Consider the following 25,172-nt stretch of genomic DNA (forward strand, 5'->3'; position numbering starts at 1 on the left):
TACTTATTAATTGTGAAATGTTATTGACTTGCCCATAGATATTTGCTATATTTAGAGCTGGAAATGCTGTTCCGATTTATTTGTGTGGGCATTCTGAACAATATTTTGTTTTTGAAATGATTCTGAACTTCCTTCTTTCATGTTCTTTAAGCAGCACAGAGGAAAGTGCCTGATTTAGATGGGAGTTTGGTAAAAACAGACATTTTTTTCCCTGAAATTGTGTGCTTGTTAGCAGGGCCCCTTAGCCTCTTGGCAGCTGACTTATGAGTACAAACTTTGAAGAACTGTTTCTTGGGATGGTGTTTTACAAAATAACCCCTTCTCTCCTCAGGAGTTTGTAAGCCCCAAGGGAGTGCTGGAGATTTTCCCTCCTGTTGGGGAGTTGACCGTGATGGTTACTTGCTGTCTTCCTCCCCACTGCCCCGGCCAGTTTTGCCTACACTCCCGGGCTGTGGTTCCGTGTTTCTGTGTTATCTGCTAGGATCTGGAAGGCCCTGGAAAAGAGCTGATGCCAGGCTGGGTTTGCTGGCACCCCATTTTTTTTCCTTAATAAAGACGCTGTTTTTGTTAAGCTTTAAGTTGGCTCTTTCTCTGCGGGCGTTCCTGGTGTGATCTTTGGATCTGTGACTTGTTGCTGAACTGTGGGTCTGTGATTCTTGGGCTCGCCTGAGGTGTTCCTTCCACACCTCACCGCCTCCCTGCTCTCGGAGTCCGAGCTTGGGGCTGGCCTGCCCAGTGTTTACACAAGTTTGGGATTTTTCCTGGGGTCGGGGAGGTGGCAGGAGATTGAGTTTATTCTGAGGTGGGGTAGGAGGGGGGCGGCATGGGGCATGGCTGGAAGTTGGAACAGAAGCTATTTGTTTTGTGGGAACACAAGAGGCTGATCTGAGAGACAGATGGACAGACAGAGAGGTGCTTGACAGCAGTGGAGTGGAATCTGTATGCAGAACACACATAGGGACATCACCAGCTTGGGCTTTCATGAAAATGCTGTAAGGACATCCTGGGAGAGGATGGGCCCTCTTGGACGAAGTTACTGGAAGGATGCAGTATGGGGGTGTGGTTGGTACCCTGATGATGCCTGGAGTGCTCTTAAAATAAGACCCTCCCCTTGGCAGTGAGGGGCTCTCGCTGACTCCTGCTCCTGTGCTGTGCTCTCCGGAGGTGGCACCTACCAGGCTGGTGAGCTACAAGCATCCTCTCTTCCCTGCAGCTGAAGATCCTCTCTGAACACGTGGGTAGCGGTGGGGGTGACTTGGCAGCGCCTTTTTGAAACCACGATTATAGCAAGGGAGAGAGAGAGAAAGCGGATTCAGAGTTCCCACCCAGAGATTTCAGTGTTGAGGTGCCTAATGTGTAGATTCATGGAACACACATCCTTTTGGATTGCTTTTCTCTCCATATAGTTTTCTATAAACTTTACATTATTCTTCATGTCAAAGACAAACAAACAGAAACCTTTTTATTTAACACAAGAAGGGGGTAACCTCCAAAGTAACTGCATGGAAAGTTCATTGAAAACCTAAATATCCGTGATAACAAGAGCCACAGAGGAGATGGGGAATGAGGCTGAAGGTAGCTGCAGATGACGTGGGCTTTCCAGAAGGTGAGTCCCAGCCCGGGGTCAGACTTTTTTTGGAATGTGAGCTGGAACGGTTGTTCAGACTTTGCAGATGCTTCCTGGAGGCTTGCACTTCAGCCAGGGTCAGTGGATGGGGCCCACAGAGCCTCATGCCAGGCCTGAGAAGTCTGCGTGCTTGGGGTTTATCGGGGTGGGGCTGATGCCGTTTTGGTCATTGCAGAAAAGGAGTGGGGGTGTTTTGATATTAGGGGAAAGTGAGAAAATCAATTAAAAATAAAGGCTGGACATTCCATTCAGCACTTCTGCCTCTGCCCGTTCCCCCACCTGTCGATAGATAGTACAATTGTGGCCTGGGGACCTAGGAACCTGGCCTGACTTTGACCAGTGAGTTTGCTGGTGGCTCCGACTGCGAAAGGAAGAGAAGAGAGGGTCCACTGAGAATGGTCAGAGATGGTGCCTGTGAGCCAGCTACCGTTCAAGAGATGTTTTTTTTTTTAATTAAATAAACTTTTTACAGAAGTTTAACACACTGACTGAAAAGTGCACAAATGTTAAGTGCAGAGCTCATGAATTTTCATGAAGCAAACACGCCTGGGAATCCAGGGCTCAGGTGGAGAAGCAGACCATCACCAAGCACCCCAGAATCCCCATGGTCCCCCCGATCCTGGCTTCCAACCCCATAGGGTACTTTTGCTTGGTTTTGAACCTGGCAAGAATAAGCGTCTGGTTCCTTTTTCTCAACCTTAAAAAACATCTAATTTCCGCCCCCTTTTCCAGGAGGCGGACTGTGGGATGACCCTCCATCCACTGAGGTTGCGGGGACAACTTGGAAACCTTGGCGACCAGACGCCCCGCCAGCCTCGGGCTCCGGGCTCCAGGGCTTTCACTCCAGGCGCCCTGAATGAGCTCTGTGTCTTCCAGCAGAGAGTGTGGCTTGCTGCCACCTGGAAGACGCAGAAGTGTGGAAGCCGGAGTCCAGAGCAGCTATAATTGTGGGCTCACACTGAGCCCAGCAAGCCTTGGAGAGACTTGCTACATTCCTCGCAGAGGACAAATTAGATTTATATCCCTTAATCAGAGTCAGGGCTCCTGGCGCTCCCTCACGGGCCACCGGGTGGGGGCCTCCTGTGGGGAGAAGGGCTGGTTGGGAGGGGGGCCCAGGAGGGGTGGCCGCAGCTCTTTGTCGAATATATTTTTGTTCTATTAGGGAGTAAAGGGGAAGACAGCCCTTAGGTAATTTTCCAGAATAACTCATTAAGAAGCAGCCATCCGCAGATTTTTCCAGATGATTCCCTCCTTAGTTTTAACATTTGATTTTATTTTTTACTATTAGTTTGGGCCAAAGGTTGGGGCTATCAGTTTTATAACTACATAAAAGTCCTCTTACCCAAAGTTGTTCCTTGTAAGTTTTAAGGCATGCTTTGCCTTTTTTAATATTTTGTAAATTCTTGAATAGAAGGATGACCTTGTCCTTTTGGCTTTTGCTTCTGAAAGTTGAAGGAGCCAATCTCTTTCATCCTCTCTGTGATTGTGTGTGTGGAGGGGCATATTTTGATAATGAGAAGTGCTGTGCAATTCCTCCCCTGTATCATCGTGGTTACTCTTATATCATTAAGTTCTCCAGGCATATTTACTTATGGTGTATTTTAAGAAATTTGTTTTTTTTAATAAAAAGATGCTAATAGAAAATATAACCCATATTTTGAAAGGACATCTCACTTTTTTCCCTCAGAGTGTATGTTCTAAGACCTGCAGATGTAAATGGGGCTTATATATTACCACATACATCTCTAGAGATAAACAAAAATGGATTATGCTATATATACTGTTCTGCACCTTGCTTTCTCTCCTCTGCCTACATTGTAGATATTCTTCCATGTCAGTACATTCTGGCTGCTGGGTTTTTTTTTTTAAAGGCTGTAGTGTTCTTGGTGGGTATGCCATATCATATTTACCCATCTCCTGCTTGGTAGATGTTTAAGTTCTTCAAAGTTTTGAGCTTTTGCAAATAACCATGTAAAGGAAAACCAGCCTTCTGCGTGTTTCTCAATGCATTTATATTAATATATTCCTAAGGATGGGCTTCCCCGATGGCTCAGCGGTAAAGAATCCACCTGCAGTGCAAGAGACGTAGGTTCTATCCCTGGGTCAGAAAGATCCCCTGGAGAAGGTCATGGCTACCCACTCCAGTATTCTTGCCTGAAGAATTCCATGGACAGAAGAGCCTGCGGCCTACAGTCCATGGGGTCACAAAGAGTTGGGCATGACTTAAGTGACTTAGCACTTAGCACACATGCATTCCCAAGGATAGATTCCTAGAAATGAAACCAGTGAGTCCAAAGATAAGCTCATATTAAATACTGCTGGGCACTGCCAACTAGCCCCAGAGAGCTGGTACCAACTGATTTCCCCCAGTAGTATCAGTGTGCCAGTGTCCTTAGAGCAACGCACAGCCACGCCAGCTCAGTATTATCCATCTTGTTAACTTTTGCTGATCAGATTGTTTTTAAAAATGGCATTTCCATTTGCATTTGTTTAATTGCCATTGAGGTTGTGCATCTTTTTTTCTATTAGCCACCTGCATTTTTTGTGAAATGCTTATTTCCTGTATCTGTTTTTTCCCTTGGTTTGTTTGAGATCTCTTTATTAATTTTTAAGTTCTTTGTAAATAGGGACACAGAGGATTGTTCTGAAAGATAACATTTAGGAAAAAATCATCTTGATGGGCATTCCAGGCTATAAAGCTCCACAAAAGATCAAGTAGTCCATCTTCTTTTTGGCACTGATTAAAGGTTTTGGTTTTCTGTTTTGTTTTTATCTAATTAGGTGCAAATTTTCCTCTTAGCTGGAGAGTCCCGGCTGTCTGTAACTGCATTATCGTTGGTGCAGTGTGGGGTGGATGGTGATGTGCCCTGGAAAGGGAACAGTGCCAGACAGGGGTTGGTTCCTGTTGGAGCTGATTACTGTGGATGTTCAGTGAGAAGCTGAATTCCTTGCCTTGTTTAAAGACCACGGCCACTCCAGTCTTTAGCATAAAGACCCATGATCGACGAAAGGAGAGACAGGGAGCGTGTCTCAAGCTCTGTTGGTAGTTTTGGCTCATGGTGTTTCTTCATTCTGCTGGCATTTCCTAGATTGGTGCTGCTCCCTAAACTCTCTTGGCAGGTTCACATGGAGCCAGGATTTTTCCCTCCACGTCCAGAGCCCATGGAGGGTAGCCACCTCCCATGCTGATAAGCAGACTGGGTTGTTTGTTCCAAGGAGGCCAGGGTTTCCAGGAATGGAGGTGGCTGGGGGCCCAAGTCCCCGTGTTCCCGAGACCTTGGATGGCAGGAACACCTTTGACGGAACCCCTTAAACGCCTCCATTTCTCCAGGCCAGCCACGCTGCTCCAGTAGCAGAGGGCTTGCTGCCTGCCTGCTCTGGCTGAGAGTCCCAGCCCCCAGTGCCCCTGTCCTCGGTGCAGCTGTCACTGCTCCCTGGATACGGAAAGAAACAAACAAAGCCCAAGTGTGTGGGGTGCTGATGGTTTGAGATTCACTGCGGTGAAAGGGGACTCAACCTCCCCCCGGGTGGAAGCCCGAAGGCTTGCCTGAGGCTGCCTGCAACCCAGCACAGAGCAGAAACAGAAGGGGGCCTGACTCTGTGCGTGTTATCAGTGCCTGGATGCATCGGGGCCTGATTCTTTTCTCCCAGGAACCTTGATTTCTTGTGAGCAGGCTCTTGAGAGAATGGGTCATCGCAGAATGTTGTCCTTCCTGTGTCCCTGACAGCTGTGTCAGCTGTTGCTGACAGCACATGCCCTAGACAGACTTCTCACACCCAAGAGTCCTGGAGGCCAGCTCTTACCTGCCGAGGTTACCGTCAAAGGATTGAGCCGTGTTGGAATTTTTACTTTGAGCCATGGAGAATTATCCATTTAAGCTCAAGTGAATCTAGACGTGAAGACGGCTTTGTAGAAAATCCCTGAGCCCATGGACTTCTCAGAAAGGACCGCAATGACAGTGATAGGAATGAAATGACTGGGGAATCCTGCTCCCCTGCTCCCATTTTTCAGATAATTGAGTTGAGATCAAATTGTTATCTGAGCATGAAGAAACATGTCTTCATTCCATAAATCTTAAGCTGCATACAAATGTGGACTGTCCATATGATTGAGGAATAATTTTAACTTGCAGGAATCATCCACAAAATGTTGAGTGAGAGGCTATTCAGAATATGATAGCCCGCAGAAGCAGCCATCCATATTTCTGTACACCCACACACTTCGTGCCTCCCACCCTCTCTCATTTCAGCATTCTGTCCTTGGCTCTGGGCTACATTAGGACACTTTCCCTCCCTTAGTGTGAAAGTTGCTCATGGGGTTTTGTGGGAAGACTGGCACACAAACAGTGGGTATTGTGAGAAGGGAAGAGATAGACATTTGCGTCAGTTATGTTGAAAGTTGTGATAGGGGAGCTTGTAAAGTGACCTGCATGTTAGGGGCTGTAGGAGAGGTGGGCTGGCCAGGACACGCACCCCTCCTGTGCTGACCCCAGGGCCGTGGCCTTACCCTCCATGGAATGACAGTGAGGGACGTGATCAGGTTTGCTCTACAGTTACATGAAGGATGCCTTTTAGAGGTCAAGACTGGACTTTGGAAAGCCAGCGAGGAAGCTATTAATGCAAAGCCATAAAGGCAAGAGAGAAGTATTCGAACTAGGGTTGTCAGTGGTAGGAATGGTGAGAAAAGATGGAAGTGAAAAATGTTTTACATTGGTTGATTGACGTGGGTGGAAGTAAAGGGGGAGGGATGGTTGGCCATTCTACCAACTGAGATACTGAGTGATACGGGGCGGGGTGGGGGGGGCAGGTTTAGAAGAAAAACACAGAGTTCTGTTCGAAACATGCTGAGTTGATGCCTGGAACAGGGTGTCTTGGGCAGTAGTGGGTGGAAGCATGCAGTTGTGGGTGGAGGATGGAGTTGAAGGGAAGAGAGCTGAGCTGGAAGTTGACCCTCATGGCAGAGAAGAGAGCTTATCCAGGGAAGATGACTCTGTCATTCAAGAAATGGGAGAGACAACTCTGGAGGTGAAAGAGGGCTGGGTGGAGTGAGAGGAGCCTTCAAGGAGATGGGGGAGGAATGATCAGAGAGCCAGGAGTGTGGGGAAGGTGGGGGAACTGGAGAACATCATGTTGGTGAGGCCGAGGGAATGGAGTTTCAGGAGGAGGGGGCCATCCAGTTTATCCAGCGCAGCCTGGTCGTGTGCCAGATGAAGACTGAAAGTAACTTTCGGATAACAAATGCTGGAGAGGGTGGGAAAAAAAGGGAAGCCTCCTACACTGTTGGTGGGAATGTAAATTGATGTAGTCACTATGGAGAACAGTATGGAGGTTCCTCCAAAAACCAAAAATAGCGTTGCCATATGCTCCAATAATCCCACTCCTGGGGGACATATCTGGATGAAACTACAATTTGAAAGGCTGCATGAACGCTTATGTTCATAGCAGCATTATTTTCAATAGCCAAGACAAGGAAGCAACCTAAGTGTCCATCAACAGATGTACAATGGAATATTACTCATCCATAAAAAAGACTGAAATAATGCAATTTGCAGCAACATGGAGGTACCTAGAGATTATCATACTAAGATAATGATCAGAAAGAAAAAGACATTCTATACTACGTCACTTATACGTGGAATCTAAACTATGATGCAAATGAACCTATCTATGAACCAAAGCAGACTCACAGACATAGAGAACAGATTTGTGGTTTCCAGAAGGGAAGAGGGGTGGGGAGGGTTGAATTGGGAGTATGGAACTAGCAGATGCGTACTGACATATACAGAATGGATAAACAAGGGCTTACTGTATGGCACAGGGAACTGTATTCAATATCCATAAACCATAGTGGAAAAGAATATGAAAAAGAATATATATACATACTCACACACAACTGAATCTCTTTGCTGTACACCAGAATCCAACACAGCATTGTAAATCAACTATTTTTCAGTAAAATAAATTAACAAATAGCTCTTGGATTCATCAGTTGGGAGGCCCCTGGGGACTTTGTGAAAACAGATCCAGGAAAGCAAAGGGGGCAGGAACCAGCTGGGTGTCAGAGGGTGGAGATCATGCCGACTCTAGGGGCTGAGCCTGTTGAAAGGCGATCCTGGTCTCTGTGTTCACCAAGCCTTTGACTTCTTTCCAGTGTCTTGGTGCTGAGCTGCACCTGTTATCAGAGCGCTGTGCGAACCTGAACCAGAGCCACGTGGTAGGGCCTCTTCAGGTTATCAAAAAATCCTTTCTTAATGAGCAGCTCCCGTCTCTCAATCTCTCATCTCACCGGGTAGGATTCTATCTTCTTCAGTTTAAGGTGGATTCTTTTGCACTTGAGATCACCTTTCCTCTAATTATTAATCATGTAACTACATTATAATGATATGTCTTGTGTAATGACATAGTCTCTGCCTACATTACATCTAGTCTTTATATAACAGTCATTCTTTAATAGTGGATAATAATACTTTTAACAAATGAACTCTGGCTAATCTATGGCCCCAATCTGCGTACTGTCATAAAATGTCTGAAAATGCCGGAAGCTTCAACTGAATTTTTAGTATATGTATCTTTTTTTTTTTTTTTTCTGTAAGAGGTTTTCTGGTCCAAATGATAAACAATAAGAGTTGAAATGTTTTCAAATCTGGGACTGTATATGAGTCCAATACCACAAGGGACAAAACAGCTCTTAGATCACCCTCGGGAGCTTATCGAGCTCCTGTTTGGTCCATCTTTATTTTATAGATGAGGAAACTGAGGCACAGAGGACTTAAGCCATACCCCTGAGCTTAGGTAGAGTGGAATTAGAATTTAAAGTTTGTGGGCTTTAGGGCTGACCTGAAAGAAACCAGCTCTGAAATGGATCACTCTTTCAGTTTAATTTGGTTTGTTTTCTGGGCCATCATAAACTACACTTCACAATGTGGAGAATCCGAACAGGTTCGCCTGCAAGGTTTTAGCCCTTTGTCCTTTCCAAATCTGACAAATCTCTTGCAAAGATGAGTGGCTCCCTCTAAAATCAGTGCTCATTCAGACACGCAGACTGAAGCGGGACTCCAGCCGTAAATACTGCTTAATTCTGGCACTTGCTGGATGTACAAACATCATTTGCTCAAGAAGTCAGCTAATTTCTCCTGATGGAGGGCCTGTCGGCGCTCTGAGCACGGAGGGAGGTGCTCACGTGAGCAGATTGTAGAAGCAGGATGGACGGGTTTAATGGATTAAGCTGCTTAAGAAAATTTAAAAAGACGCACCAGTTAATGTATTCCCCTCTTGCTTGGTGGTAACAGGCTAGCTTTTTTGATTTCCCTGGCAGAGTTCCTCTCCTAATCGGAAGTGATAAGCCCGACAGTCGTTCATTTGCTGAGACGTGATGGAAAATTGTGGATGATTGCAGGGAACCAGGGAGCCCTTGACTCCACAGGGAATGGGGGAGAGCAGGTCTGGTTCGTGACTTTAGAGATTATTTTCTCCTGGGGCAGGGGAGGTGGGAGACCATCTCCATGGGGGATGATGCAGGAAGTCAGAGTCCTAAAATGTGGTGGCAAGAGTTAAATCTCCCCCAGGGACTGGAACCTGAGTTCTCTGGCCAATTCCAGCCCTGGCTGACCTCTGAGTCTTAGTCTCTTTGTGTTTGAAAAGGAGGAACTGCCTTTAGTACCTGCCCTGCGGGAATGTTTTTAGACCTTCAGCAGAGGAGCTCTGTGTAAACCCCAGGTATTAGTTTTAAATGCTAGAGAACGTATCTAGGATGGGCAGACGGCAAATGTTCGCCTGCCTCGGGGACCGAGGGTGTGTCCATGGAAGCAAGAATGAGCGGTCAAGAGCTGGAAGAGAACTTGGACATCATCTGTTACTACTTTATTTTACAGCCAGGGTACCTGAGACCCCAAGAGATGAAGTTTCACCCCCAGATTCCAACGGTGGAATCCCTTGTGCTTTCACCTTTGACCTGTTTCATAACCACGTGGTTTGGAAGGGTTGGCTCATGAATATAGTTTGGCTGCTGTTAAAGAGCCTTAGGAATGATCAGTGGAGGGTTAATTATTTCTTAGGAATAGTGAAACTGAGACTGTTGTTTGTTAGAATACACAGTCAGCGTCGCATTGTGAATTCTTAAAACCTAGTGACTATCTTCAAAGTCTACTTTTCTGGACCTAAGTGACCACTGGTCTCAGCCAGCCAACCAGTTCCGCCTGCTCAGTCTGTGTGCCCTTTCTAAGGAGGCGGAGGGAGGAAGGGGGCTCAGCCTTGTCTGAGTTACCACTACGGAACCTGCCCTAGGAGGAGAGGCAGGGCGATGGTGGAGGGAAGGAAGGAGTCACGGACTAGAACTGTTATTGAACTCCCAGTGTATGCTGCCTACACTATTATATTTACTTTATCTCTCTATTTTATATATATATATATATATATAAAATGTATTATATATGTGTGTGTGTGTGTGTGTGTATGTATTATATCCCTTCCCAATTGGCTCAGTGGTAAAGAATCTGTCTGCCATGCAGAAGACTCAGGTTTGATCTGTGGGTTGGGAAGATCCCTAGGAGAATGAAATGGCAACCGACTCCAGTTTTCTTGCCTGGAAATCCCATGGACAGAGGATCCTGGTGGGCTACAATCCATGGGGTCGCAAAGAGTCGGACATGATTTAGCAACTACACTAATCCCTCAGCAACCCTGATAGGGAGGTAGGGTCACCCCAGTTTCATGAGTGGAAAATTCCAGCTCAGAGAGGGTAACTTACCTGTCTGAAGTCACACGGCTAGTTAACAGTGGTAAGAGAATCACACATTTGGCAATGGTGATGGGGCATACCAAATCAAAGCCTTGGCTGCCCCAGCTTAGCCCACGTTTGCTCAGCCTTCTGCAGCCCCATGTTGGGGGATGGGGTGGAGTAAGGAGGCAGATGGCATGGACTATTCTGAGAAAGCAAGCTTTCCTGTGGCTTCTTCCCACCCTGACATCTCAGGGAGTTAGTATTTATAAAATATCTGACCTGGCTGACCCTTGTTATTTTTATTTTTGGAATGTCATGCCTTAGTGAGTTGGGTGGGTAAATCTGTCTTGTGAAAGTGTTTATTTTTTTTCCTCTACAATCCGCTTCTGCTCTGCAACTGTTGCTGCCTTTCAGAAAATGAAAAGAGTTCGTAACAGACTGAATCTCTCAGATGAAATGTCCTTGCAATTTTTTTCCTCTGTGTGAGCACTTGCCCCCTTTTATCTCTCCTCCTTTTGTAGTTGATGAAGTTTCTGATGCTAGAACACTAGTGATAAACAGTTCCATATGTCTTTCATAGACTTTTCTCAAATATTAGCATAATATTTGGTCTTTATAATAAATTTTATTAATGAAACATATTTTAAAGGATGGGAAAAGGACCAAGAATAACACAAAGAAAGCCTATGTGCTTTCCACCCAGCTCCATTAAACTCTGATATTTTGTTGTGCTTGCTTCAGACTGCTTGAAAGAAAGAAATCTTACAGTTGAAGTTCATTGAGTACCTTCTGACCCCATTCGACAGAGGGTAACCACTATCCTGAATCTGATATCTTCCTTTCCTGCACATTTTCAAAAATACCTTCACATCTGGATGTGTCTATTAGAGTAGCATGTTCTTCGATGAAGTAGCATGTACTTCAAGGTATATTCTGCTACTCACTTTTTTCATTAAGCATCAGCTTTCTCAGATTGACCCTTGGTGATTTGCACCACCCCAGTTCATTAAATTCCAGCCCCATTAGTCCACAGCTTTGAATGGACTGGATTCTTCATCCGTTCTCGTTTTGATGACTTTGGTGTGTCTCGCAGTTTTGTATTACAACAGTGCCACCGTGAAGGTTCTGTTGCTCTTGTCTTGTACATTCTTGCCCCAGGCCTGGAGTAGGTACCAGAAGAGGATCAGCTGGGTTAAAGCCCTGGTACACCTTCAGGCTCACCGGGCATTGCTAAAAGGCTCTTCTGCACTATTCCACACCTGTAGCTGGGAGTTCACGTTGTATGTAACCCATCATTGTGCCACGTGAGAATATCAGGCTTCAAATCTTTGCAAGTCTGGTGAGTGTGAAAGAGAACTCCTTTGTTTCATTTATCATGCTCTGATGACAAGTGAGTTTGAGTTTGTCTGAAGCAGCTATTTGAGTTTTCTCATCTGGGAACATAACTGTTCATTTCTATGCTCTGACCAGTTTTCTGTTGGGTGCTCTATGTTTCCATATATAGTCTTATAAGAAAATCCTGAATATGGATCTTTGTGGATTATATATATGGCAGATACCATTTCCAGTATAACTTCGTTTATAGCATCTTTTAATAACCAGATGTTTTCCACTTTAATGCAGTCATATTTATCACTTTTAATGACTTGTGCTCTTTTGACTCCTCTTTTAGAAATCCTTCCTTACCGTGTGCTCATCAGGGTATGCTTTGGGGCCTAAATGAAGCTTATTTTGCTTTTCTGGCCTTATTTCTTAGTTTGCTTTGGGACTTTCCATGCTTGCCTTGGGTGTGTCTGTACAGGCTGCGCAATGGTTTCTAAGGACTGTAGGCATGGCTGCACCTGTCCTGGGCCAGATGGGGCTGTGCTGACCTTGGAGTTGGAGATAAATTCCCCTCTTCTTGACCCTTTGGCTGTTTCTGAGAGGTGCTGAAGTGTAGAATTGATTGGTCCTCTCTGAAGCCTGGCTTATCTTCAAGCCTGATGAATTGGTTATAAAGTTGTCCCTTCTCTTGTCCTTCGGTTTATCTTCACTGCCTGATTTTTGCTTCCTGCTGCTGCTGTCGATTGAAGCTGAAAAGACAGAAGGGACATGGGGCTAGGTTCTCACCCGGGCCTGCCATGCAGGTCACCCTTGGTGAGGACTCAGCATGTGTGAAAAAAAGAGCAAGTGCCTGTAGAAGTTCATCCAGAAAAGTTCTTTGTTTCTCTTCTTCCCTCGTGGGAGCTCAGGAATGTTTTACAGAACCAATCTCATTACCCATTGCTTTTTGCACAGAAGTATAAATAGATTCGGGTTTCCCAAGTGGTGCAGTGGTTAAGAATCTGCCTGCCAATGCAGAAGACACGAGACGTGGCTTTGATCCTTGGGTCGGGAAGATCCCTTGGAGTAGGAAATGCAACCCGCTCCAGTATTTTTGCCTGGAAAATTCCATGGACAGAGAAACCTGGCAGGCTGCAGTACATGGGGTTGCAAAGAGTTAGACACTACTGAGCACACATAAATAGGTTCAGGTAGGGTTTAGATAAATTCACAGAACCTGAGCGTGTCAGAACTGGAAGTATCCTTAGGAGTCATCGCTCATGCAGTCAACAAGCATTTCCTGCATGTCTGCCGGGTGCCTGGCACTTGCTGAGGACGTAGGGCAGCAGAGATCCCTGCCTTTGTGGTGGTGGTGAGGGCAGCCACTAAACCAAAGGAATTGTTTTAGAGTGTTGGAGGTGTGATGACATAGAGAGGAAGGCCCTTTGGATTGAGTGCCTCTTCCATTTTGATATTTTAGGCAGACCTACTTTCTTGCTTAAGAGTAATGCAAACTATGGCCCAGGGGCCAAAGCCAGTCCACCACCGTGCCCAAACTCACAATGGTTTTTACCCTTTTAAAGTGGTTGAGAAAAATTAAACATTTGCAGTAGCTTTTAATGATAGGGGATACCAACTTTGAACTTCAGCCATGTGCCCTTTCCCCCCCAGAAGAATTCTGTTCTCTTCCTTAGTAGACTTGCGCTACAGAAACATTGCTCTCGATTTTTATGTCAGTATTTTGAATCGCATCGCTAAAAGTTGTGTAAAATACTGTTTTCTCTCCTCTTCTATAAGTACTGGTGTAATATCTTTAATTTGGCCTTCTGTGCCGCACAGCCTAAAATATTTACTGTCTGACCCAAAACACTGGCAGATCCCTGTACTGTGTTTTGTCTTCAGTCTGATTTCTGGTTTGCAAAATGGGTATGGAGCCTATTTCAGAGGACTACTGTGAAGACCGAGGAAGAGAGCAGATGTTAGACTTCTGCCAGGTGCTAATGTCAGTAGATGTTAGATTTTCCGGAGTGAGAAGTCAATAATCAACTTCTCAAGGGCCGTTAAAGGGAGCATACGAGGGTTGGGGACCAGGATGGGGGGTGGAGCTCAGAACTCACCTTTGAGAATCAACCCCACCCAAGGAACAGCATACCCCAGTGTTGCTGTCCAGCCCCTGAGTCATGGACCTTGGGCCTCACAAGGGCTGCATCCTGCCAGCTCTGCAAATCCCCACAATGTTAATGCCGCTGGGATATAATTTTCCTCATGAAACACAATGAAGCATAACTAAAAAATGTAAGTAACAGCTTCGGGCCCTTAATGAGACTATAAATACAGTATGAAAATAATTTATACAGCTATTTCCTGGCGAAGAGCTGTCCTTTTCTTAGACCTCTTTGCTTTTCTCTTTGCTTGCCTCATTAATACTAGCCATTGGCTTTCTTTGCTCGCTCATTTTAAGAAGGAAACAAGGATTCGTCACTTTGTAGTGGCTGCGGCTCTGCACTGCACGAGAGAGGCAAATGGGAATGTAGAGCGCAGCGCAGATGCTGGGCAGACAGCTCAGCTTGCTCACTGTCCAGGTGACTCACTCCATCCATAAATCATTCCTGTGGGAAACTTACACCCCATCTTCCTTCAGGGTCAGTGTAAATATAATATGCTGTGTGTGTAAATATGAAAGTGAAAGTGTTAGTTGCTCAGTGTGTCCGACTCTTTGTGATCCAGTGGACTGTAGCCTCCCAGGCTCCTCTATCCTTGGGATTCTTCAGACAAGAATATTGGAATGGGTTGCCATTCCCTCCTTCAGGAGATCTTCCCAATCCAGGGATCGAACCCAGGTGTCCTGCATTGCAGGCAGATTCTTTACAGTCTGAGCCACAAGGGAAGCCCCATGAAATCTGTGTAAAAATGAGATCTATGAATGCCAAGGGTGTCATCCCTGGGCTGAATCCATGAGTCATTTTATAGCTTCTCCCCTATGTCCCTGGGCTGTATCTTCTTTAACAGGTGGATATGCAGAGATTGGGGTTCTTAGAATGAGCTCTCAGGGCGGGCAGGTTGCTGTGCAGAGTCTTGACACAGCTGGAGACCTGGTCCAGCTTCTGCACGTGGAGGCAGAGGCCCATCCTCACACCGGGCTCGGACGTCCACGTGTGAATCCTCCCACCCTGCTGACAGCTAGGATGCTCCCCAGACAGCTCTAGCGGGAAGCGGTTGGTTTGATGAGAACCAAATGGCTCTGGGAAGTGCTCGAGGCAGATGTGTCTGGTTCCATCCGACACCAGTGCCGCCATGAGGAGTGGTTTGGAGTCGAAAGGACCTGCAGGGATTTTTCAGGGCTGCTGAGAAACTAATCATGGTGGACCTGCTTACTTGGTGCTTTACACGTGCCCGTGCATGAGATGTTCATGTGTATTTGAAAGAGCAAGCAAAGGCAAAGCAGATGGTTGTCTTCAGTGGCCTTGTAACATGATGTGTGTTGGCACCAGGGAATGGGAAGAGGTGTGTTCATTCTCCAGGGAGGTTTTAGGGGAAAGTCTAGTTGAGATCTGCAGATGCGAACACTAAGTTGTATGTGTGTCTGTACATATACGTGTATATGTCTTGTTTTGTTCTTCACGGAGCCTGCAGACCCAATGGTCAGGAAGCAAAAGCTAAAACCGAAGGTGATTGGACAGAAATCTGAAAGCAGGGCCTGTTGATAGTTTGCAGATGCCAAGTCGGTATGACATCACATAAGGGGTGACCTTAGAGGGGGAAGATCAACAGAGGGAGGGAGGAGCATATGGAGGGCTCCAACCGGTGCAAGCAACTTCTCGTTTCTCAGCTGAAAAAGTCAGCACTGCTCACTGCCTGTTCCAGAAGGCACAGAATGCAGCAGCTGTCTTGAGTTTTTGCAGCACCCCCTCATCAAATAAAAATTTGTGGGTGCCAGAAATTTTGGAAGAAACAGCAGCAGCAGCTTCTTCTTTTGCCCAATGGGGGAGGACTTGGGTGTGTGTGTTTTGTTGTTTTCTTGGTGCAGATGGTGTAGTTATTTTAAGTAAGTGATGTGCTGCTGCAGTGAAAATGGGCAACTCTTTTTCATTTTTCAGCTTAATGAAAAAAGAAAAAGGAGAAGGAAAAACCCCAGCTAGCCAACCTCGTGCTAATGCTTGTCTTTTTTGGATTCTAAATGTGTCCCAAGACACTGAGATGGGATAAATATTTCAGCGACTAGAAAGTCCTGCTGTCGGGCTCAAAAGATTTCTAACCTCTTTTAAAGCTGGCAGAGTAGTAATTTACTTATACTCATCCAGACACCCCCATGTCCCTTATTTTTGTGTATGTACAGATCCTGTTCACCTTCTAGGGGGACGAGGCAGGGGGTAGATGGAACTTTCCAAGGTACAGTGTGAGGGGTGGGGATAAATCAGTAACTAGACATTTGGTTTTCTTCTGAGAATAACCACAGATATTTGTTGAGAACCTACTAAATGTCAGATGCCCAGGACTCAGAGCAAAACAAAGCAGTGCCCTTTGGGGTTGTGCAATCTGGTGGGAAGATAGTACAGATGCATTGGTGAGCACACATCGGGATGAAGGAGAACACGGGACACTCTCAGAGCTGGAAACGGGGGGGCCGGCTTTAGACGGGGTGTCGGTGAAGGAGTCTCAGAGTCAATGATGTAAAGTGGAGGACGAATGAGATTAGCCAGATGTAGCTGTTTGCCAGGGCTGCCGTGACAAGGAAACATGGTGAGTGACTTCAACACCAGACATTTCTTTGCTCATGACTGGAGTCCAGAAGTCTGAGATCAAAGTGTGCAGAGTTGGTTTCTTTTGAGGCCTATCTCCTTGGCTTGTAGTCAGCTGTCTTCTTCCAGAGTTTTCACATGACCCTCCCTGTGTGCGTCTGTGTCCTCATCCCTTTTTGTAAGGACACCAGACCGATGGGATTAGGGCCCATGCAAACGGCCTCATTTTAACTTTGTTGTTGTTGTTCAGTCGCTAAGTCATGTCTGACTCTGTGACCCCATGGACTGCAGCACCCCAGGCTCCTCTTCATCCACTATCTCCCAGAGTTTACTCAAATGCATGTCCACTGAGTCAGTGATGTTATCTAACCATCTCATCCTCTGCCGCCCCCTTCTCCTTTTGCCTTTAGTCTTTCGCAGCATTTTAACTTAATCACGCTTTTAAAGTTCCTGCCTCCCAACACAGTCACATTCTGAGATACAGGGGTTAAGACCTCAGCATGTGAATTCTGGGGGGACAGATTCAACCCGTAATACCAGATGCAAGGTGTGTGGAAGAATCGGGGTCAGTGGACAGCATGAGCAGAGGACCACTGCAGGGAGGACATTTGTGATGGAGGAGATGGAATGAGGTTGTAGAGATTGCGGTGGGGAGGTGGGGCGGGCACCAGGTTTTATAAATCCTGGCAAGAGTTTTAGATTTATTACAAGGGTACAGAACAGCCATCAGCAGTGTTTAACATCTTCATCTGCTGTGAGGAGAAAGACCTGGGGTGGGGGGAGTGAGAAGTGAAAGGTTAGTTTAAGTCAGCATTTCTCAAATGGGCTCTCTTCTGCCATTTCAGGCCATGTGGTTCTCTGTTGTGAGGGGCTGCCCTGTGCATTACGGGGGTGCACTCCTGGCCTCTATTCAATAGAAGCCACAACCAACAATGTCTCCAGACACTGCCATCTGTCCCCAGGGGGCAAAAGTGCTCCCTGTTGAGAACCACTGGTTTAAAGCAGACCCCAGGTCTCGGTGGCTTGGATTGGATGGTGCCAGTTTAGTGAGGCACATTGGATGGGTTTGAGGAAGATTTTTTTTGGTAAACTTTTTATTTTGTAATGGGGTATAGCCGATTAGCCTGGAGAAAGAAATGGCAACCCACTCCAGTTTTCTTGCATGGGAAATCCCATAGACAGAGGAGCCTGGCAAGCTGTACAGTCCCTGGGGCCGCAAAAGAGTCGGACACAACTTTGCAACTAAACAACAACATAACCGCTTAACAATGTTGTGATAGCTTCAGGTGGACAGCAAAGGGACTCAGCCATACATATACATGTGTCCATTCTCCCCCAAACTCCCCTCCCATCCAGGCTGCCACACAACAATGACCAGAGTTCCCTGTGCTATACAGTAAGGTCCTTGTTGGTTTTTCATTTTAAATACAGCAGTGTGGACCTATCCATCCCAAACTCCCTAACTATCCCTTTCCCGCATCCTCCCCTCTGGCAACCATAAGTGGTTTGTGGAAGATTTTTGAAGACAGAGTCAGCATGATTCAACCTCTCTCAGCCTTGGCTTGTCCTTTTCCTTTTGTGTTTGTTGATATTGTCACTTCTAAAGCACAAGGCTCTGCAGCCCTTGCATGCATGATGGAGTTGCTGAGGTGTGCACAAGAATGGTTCCTTGGCGTTCTCATATACCGGGGCAGGAGATCCGATGTCCTGCCAGTAAAGCTCTGGGAGCCCTATGGCTGCAAGACCACCTGTGTCTAACCTACGTGGTATTTAGTCTGTATTCCACAGTCTCGTTTATCAAGTCCCCGTGCCTCCAGGCTCTGGATTCTTAGGGAAAGCACTTTGAAATATAATCTGGCCAATTTTTCTGGCCCTAGAAATCTGTTTATCAGAACAAGATTTCACAATCCCAGTGACTCTTCCAAGGGGCTTGCCTTCAAGAAGCTAGCTCTGCACTAGGAAGTGTAAGTGATTTCCAAACAAAACAGAATGGCATCTACGTTCTAAGCCCTGAAGAGTTCCCTGTTTGTGGGGTGTGTGGAGGGGGAGCCCAGAACAGTTATTAGGAAACAGCTGGATGTGTAGGTCTTCGGGGTTGCACATCAAGTCTCTGGAGGGGATCCAGCACCTGGCTGTCCTTCTAGGCTTGTCTCCTAGGAGCCCCACTCCGGCATCTCATGCCTCTGTCCGGAGACAGGCAGCTGGTTTCACGACCATCTTGGGGCTGGTGGTGGCTTTCGCAAGCCCAGTCTTGAGAGGGGTTCTGACATGGAAGGTGGGCTCAATGGACAGAACCCCATGATTCGTGATATCTGGTTTGGGTGTAGAACGGGGGGAAGAGGGGGCACAGTACATTCTCACTTCCAGACCATCAGAGCCCTGTGGTTTTTCATTCCGAACCGTCCGTGCCCTGGACTGAGCCTGTGTGCTCTGGTCTCTGCCATCTTCCTGTGGGCGCGAGGGGCCCTTGTGCTCCATTTCTGCATCTGCCAGCAGACCCTGCAAATGCCACCTCTGTCCTGTGACCTCTCTCTAATGCCTTGAATTTTGACTTTATCTTAAGAACATTGAGGAAACCCTTCAACAGCTTTTTAAAGTCGAGAAGTGTCACGATCAATTTGCTCTTTGGAAAGGTCCCTCTGGCCACAGAGATGGGCTGGAGGGGAGGCAGGGGTCACTTGTGACAGGGGTCCTGGTGAAAGGGTGTGGTGGTTGGGCTGACGTCATGGCTGTGGCAGTGGAGGCCGGCGTGCACGACTTGGTGCCTGGCCCTCGTAGCGGGTGGCTGAGTGAGGAGGAGACAGGAAGGTTTTTAGGAGCCCAGTGCAGGCTCTTAAGGCAGGATGAGGCCCCTCCCTATAGCTGCTCTTCTAGAATTCTTCGGTGAATTACGAAAGCTCGTTTTCAGTAGGGTGTTCCTGTACGTTGTTAAGTCAGTGCAGCGGAGCATGTGGTCTCTGAGGACTATCCGTGGCACCTGGGCGGATGTGGTACCCCTTGCCTATGGCTGTGTCTTTTCCAATTTGCTGCCCGCTTGTTCCAGTTGTAAAGTGTTTTTAGTATCACCCCAGTAGTACCATAGCCACACAACAGGGTGACTGCCCATTTCTCCTTGAGGAAGTCAGGGAACACTTCTGAGGTAGAGTAACAAAGAAGTTGTATGCTAACAGGTGTGTTGGGATTTCCCGGGAGACCCCATGGGTCGAAGGGCATTCCAGGTAGAAATCAGGTAAAGGATGGTGGCATGAGAGAAGGTGTGATGTCAGGGGGCTGGCATGAGAGCTGTGGAAGAGCCTCATGGGCCCTCTCTCCTCCCACTACTCCACAGGAGTCTGGACTTCCTCTTAATGTGGGGCATTAAAATTGTTAGTATACCCTTGTGCCTTTCCAGCCTGGAGGATGGAGCCTAGCTTTCATCTCTGCATCTTTAGAACCTACCTAGTGGATGAATATGGTTATAAAGTTTCAATAAATGCCTATTGTAGCTTCAGGAGGGAGTCCTGGAAGGACTGGTCTTTTTTTTTTTTTTAAACAACTCCTTTTCCCCTAAGACTGTTTTATTTCCAATGGCTCATGATCTTCCAGACTTCGATCACAGTGGCTCAGATGGGTCCGATTGATCAGATCCTGGGTCCCTTGACAGTTGGCCTCCAGGGTCCATTGGTGATGAATTCAGCTCTCCTTGACCTTCCCTGTTTGCTTTCCAGCCCAAGAGTTGGCCCAATGGGATGAGGGGCTTGCCATTCTATGACTGTGGTCAGTGGAGTTGAGTCTCAACCTTGAGGCTTGGTGCTAAATCTCTGGGAACTCTTGGCAAGCCTTCCAGGGACTTGGTACTCTTATGGGGCTAGAAGGCCTGCACTCAAGTTTCAGCCTGGCCTTTCCTCCCCGTGTGACCCCAGGCAGTTCAGTTTTGTGGGCTGGGGCTCCTGTTTCCTATCGTGAAATTATCTCCCAGTATTCCTGTCGACTTGGCCGGAGTTCAAGGATTCTGTGATCATAGGGCCGCAGAGTCTGAGACCTGGAAGGAACCTGCAGTTCCCTTTGTTGGAGGTGCTGAGAGCCCGTCGTTCACTTTCTGTCTTGGAAAACTTTCTTTTTAGCCACTGCCGATGACCGGAAGAAAAACGTTTGCGTTTTATGACCAGTCTTCGACCAAGCAAGAAGTCTGTGAGCGTCTGTTGTGTGCTCAGCACCAGTGAAGGGCTTTTCTCATGTAGGCCTCACAGAATCCCCGGGGGTGGGGCAGATTATATGTCCATTTCACAGATGAGGAAACTGAGGCCCAGAGAGGCAACGTCACCCACCAGAAGTGTCACATGCACTGCCCGTGGGGAGGAAGAGCTGTGGGGGCCCGGGTCCTTGGCACCTTGGCCGTGCTGTCTCACCGCCCTGTCCCTTTCCTCCCACAGAGAGCCAGCTGCTCCCTGGGAACAACTTTACCAACGAGTGCAACATTCCAGGCAACTTCATGTGCAGCAACGGGCGGTGCATCCCCGGCGCCTGGCAGTGCGACGGACTGCCCGACTGCTTCGACAAGAGTGACGAGAAGGAGTGCCGTGAGTGGGCCTGCCCTTTGCTGGGGGTGCGGGCGGGGGGCCATCCCGGGGTGTCCGTGGGGAGTTCCCCCCAGTCTGTGTTGCCCGTCGCGGGGCTCGGGCCTCTGGACTGGCTGTCCTGCCTGCTCCACCTGTATCTCTCTCTCAGAGCAGCATGGTCAGTGCAGAAGCAGGGGTCTTGGTGTGGTGGGAGCCACAGCTTTGGGGGAGCAGGGAACCTTTTCACCAGACTCTCCTCACCCCTACCCTGGGGTCCTCTCACCGCCTTCCCCTCACATGGGATGCTGAGGCTCCCAGAGGTTGAGCAGCTCCGGTGTCTCCTCACCAGCAAGCAGCCGACCTGGATTTGAACCCAGGGCTGCCTGACCCCTGGGCCCAGGCTGGAAACCACTTTGAACGTCTTCCACATTGTGCAGCATTCTTGACGATTAGATCCACTGCAGCATCACCTCAGGTATCCGCCATGGAGTTGGTACTGACTTTATGGTAATCTGCTTCCAAATGCCCTTTTCTCTGCCGACACCTGGGGCAGCATTTTCAGATGGGCACCACCAGGACCGGGGTCTTTTATTGTCCTCCCCACCCATCTCCCTTCTTTAGCCTCTTACCCATTTTGTACCCCAATCTGCATGAGATTTGGGTCGGTGGTCATCTCTGAGAAAGAAGGCCCCGGGGGTGTGAGTTGAGGGGCCCCCAGAGAGTGGTAGGATCCTTCTCCCTGGTCATAGAGCCTTATTTCTCTTCATTGCCAAAGCTGGGTGCTGCAGAGTGAGCTGGGCCGTGGCACGCTGGCTGGCAGGAAGCACACTGGGGCCAGTGTGGAGGCCCTGGGTTGTGTGGTGCCCGGGGACCACACAGCTGGACATTGGTTCTTGGCTGTTTCCTGGGCTTTGGGCACCAGGCCACAGGGCCTCTCGCACAGGAGAACTCTGTGTTCTGGCTCTGAATCTGCTGTCTTTCTGGAAGCCAGCTGAGGAAATGAGGAGATGATGATTATCTGAACTTTTCACATAGCTGTTACCAGGATTTGAGGCTCAGCCTGTTGACGTACAGGAAGCAGCCCTGGTTTTGGGGCCCCTTCCGGGGCCAGGCTCCCTCTCCCTCGTGACGTGGCCCCCTCTGAGACCGGCCTCTCAGAGGTCTCCTTGTGTCCCTGATGCCTCCCCCGACTCTTCAGAGGCATTTTGGGAAGGGGTGGCTGAGAGTATGTTTTTTTGTGAGAGGTATTTCATCTTGTCTGTTGCATGTGATTTCTTCCAAATAGACCACTCTACATAAAGCATTTTTATTTTTACAGAGTTATATTAAAAAAAAAAGTATGAAGTCTGTTTCAGCTTTTTCTGTTTCTAGCCTGGCTTCAAAACTGCTGGAAGCTGAATGTTTGTAATTTGAGTTTCAAATGAGACAGTATGTGTGAACCCTGTAATCTGTCCAGTTTTGAGCATTATTAAACATTCAGAATGTGAATGATCGTTTTTGGAATACAGTGTGTATTTGAACTCCCATAAATACAGATTGTATTTAGCTGAACTAGGAATATTCAGACCAGGGCAAGTTTGTGACAGGATGCAGGATCAAGAGTTGAGACCTAAGTTTGATTCCCAGCTTTGTCAGTTGCAGCTGTGTAATCTTAATGTTCTCTGTGACATTCTCTGTCCTCTGCCAATCCAGTTCCATGATTTCAGAATTCATGCATAAACGGGAAGAGCTGGTGAAAAGAGAATTAAAAAAGAGAAAAGATGGTGTGGGCAGCTGCTTGGCGAGGTTTGGTTTGGTTTGGAACAGGCCCGCCTTGGCTATTCTCCATTATTTTTTTTCTCCTTGTTTCCTACCCTTCACCCCCAAGCGTAGCAGAGACTTTATTGGCATTTATTTAGTCTTATGATCAAAACATAATTTAAAACACCATACACATAAATACAGGCATTCACAAAACCTTTCCTCCATTGCCCCTCTTTTTTTCTTTTAGTCCTTAAAGTATAAAAACAGAAGACCACTGGAAAGTTTAGACAACAGAGGGAAGGAAAAGGAATCCCTTTTCTAAAACAAATTCTCCTTGCAGTTCAGATTCCTTGTATATTCCCTTCCAGTCCAGGACCTGAGGGTGTGAGACGTGGAGAAGGACTTTGTCCAAACCCCAACCCTCCTCCGCACCCCTCTCCCCACCATGCTGTGTGATTTTAGGAAAGCTACCAGAATGGTCTAAAAGTTAGTCACTGGGAGGATTAAATGAGAATTCCTTAATCCTTCTGCTACCTCAATTCCCTCCTCTCAAAATGAGAGTGATGAGCCTTCTAAGTGGCATTGTTGTAACTTTTTAATGGCTGTGAAGCACGCAGCACCGTGCCTGGGTATAGTCAGTGACTTGTGAACTTTGAGAGTTACTGGTCAGTCTGCACAGGGTACGGTTGTTGTCATGGGGCATGTGATTGAGTAACTTGCTTTTGCTACACTTTACTTTAGAGACCTTTGGCACATTCCCACACATGTAGCACCTGTAACTGTTGTTTTATAGGTTACCTACCCTTCCATCCAGTAGATGCTCTGTAATCTAATAATTTCCCTATTGTCGGATGTTTTAAGTCTTTTTTGCTTTTTTACTTCTGCTGATCAAACTGTTTAGGGTCCGTTAAGGAACTTATCCATACCCGGAGGACAGAAATACAGAATGGTTTCAGCCAGAGCTGGGATGGCCTGGGCCGAGGTCTCCAGGGTAGGTACCATTTGATCCGTCCTTTCAGGGGCTCCCTAAGAGTGGTCGATTTAGAATCCATGCCGCCTTCTTCTGTGTCTTGCTTAGAAGTTACAGGGTTCATTCTCTGATTCTTTGGAACAACCTAATACTTATAGGGAGGAGAGTGAGGGCAGCTGGTGTTCTCACTGGGGAGAAGGGATCGCTTCTAATGCCCTGTGAAATAGCTTTGGCATTTAGAAGAGAATACACTTCATCAGGGAGTAGCCTTGCCCTTTCCAAAGGGTGAGACAAGGGCCCGGAGAAGTGTGTGCTGGAGGGTTACAAGGCAAAGAGCAGTTAATGCTGTATCCACAGCAGAGGAAAGATTTTCGTGAGACAGGAAGAAACTTTTTCATTTAAAGGTAATAGTAAAAATTGGGGGAATGGGGAAGGAGGAAAACAGCATCCTGCATAGAGTCTGTCCTCTTTCATAGATCACTAGTAGCATCTTACAAGTTTGCATTTAGGCTTTTCTCAGTTGTAATCACCAGAGGTATACAATTTTATATTTTAATTTTTTCCCGGGTAACATTTTAACATTTTTCTATGTTTTTACAGTGTATTTGTCTATCACTTTTAATGCTTAAACAGTCCATTCATTTGGTATAATATGGTTTCAGTTCAGTTCAGTCGCTCAGTCGTGTCCATTATTTACCTATTATTTGGCATTCACATTGTTTGCGGTTTTTCACTTAGAAATAGTGTTCATGGTTGTGAAATGAGGGTTTATATGACTTTCCCCCTATTTTGAGAAATTTTCTTCAGCTTGATTCTCAGAAATGCAGTGATTAGGTGAAAGGGCAGGAGGTTTTCCTAACTCTTGATCAGACGGCCCACTTGTTCTGCTAACGGTTTGCACCAGCTTGTTCTCTCACTGGCAACATGTGTGACTTCTGGCTTTATTTTAGTCTTGGCAGCATTGGGAAATATCTTTAAAAAATAGTTTTTCTGGTTCATTTAATATAGTTGAAAACAGTTACGTATTTTCACTTTTTCAAATTATCTAAAGTGGTTGATTGTTTTCCCGTTCCCCTGTTTACTGGTTGTATTTCTGACCTTGTGAAATATTAATGGGCTAGAATAAATTTCCAACTAGGTTGAGTCATTGAATTTTCCACCTAAAGAGTTTGAGAGTGGGGGCTCATTTGGGGATAGGCTGAGTGTATTTCTGTTCTTAGTGGAATGCCCTAAATGATTGTTTTATCCAGATAACTTTTCCTTGGAATAAAAGGGTAAGTTTTTAAAAAACATAAAAGTTCCATGACAGCCCTGATTATGATAAGAGCAATGGCATGCCATTACTTGAGCTTTCGCTGGGCTGCACTGTCCAGGCACTTTACGTTATATTAACATGGATTGTCAGAAGCCTGATGAGAAAGGCCCTGTTGTTATCTCTGGTGGAGCAGACTGAGCTGTAGAGAGATGATGCAGAACTCGACGGCTGCTCCCAAGAGTAAGTCCTTGTAACCTTTCTCTATGAGAGACCACCAGT

The 25,172-nt window shown here is 46.8% G+C and overlaps 1 protein-coding gene across 2 annotated transcripts in view; it reads left to right on the top strand.

Moving 5' to 3' along the window:
• LDLRAD3 (low density lipoprotein receptor class A domain containing 3) overlaps positions 1 to 25,172 on the top strand; it is a 276,817-nt gene that overhangs the window by 61,892 nt on the left and 189,753 nt on the right. Inside the window, exons 2-3 of one of the 2 annotated variants that reach the window (XM_055549319.1) lie at positions 20,800 to 20,946; positions 23,570 to 23,659. In XM_055549319.1, the coding sequence (XP_055405294.1) occupies positions 20,800 to 20,946; positions 23,570 to 23,659 (237 nt within the window). The remainder of the gene's footprint in view (positions 1 to 20,799; positions 20,947 to 23,569; positions 23,660 to 25,172) is intronic. The other variant, XM_055549320.1, reaches the window with a different exon arrangement.

This window comes from Bubalus kerabau, chromosome 15, assembly GCF_029407905.1.
Source record: "Bubalus kerabau isolate K-KA32 ecotype Philippines breed swamp buffalo chromosome 15, PCC_UOA_SB_1v2, whole genome shotgun sequence".
Lineage (NCBI taxonomy): Eukaryota > Metazoa > Chordata > Mammalia > Artiodactyla > Bovidae > Bubalus > Bubalus kerabau.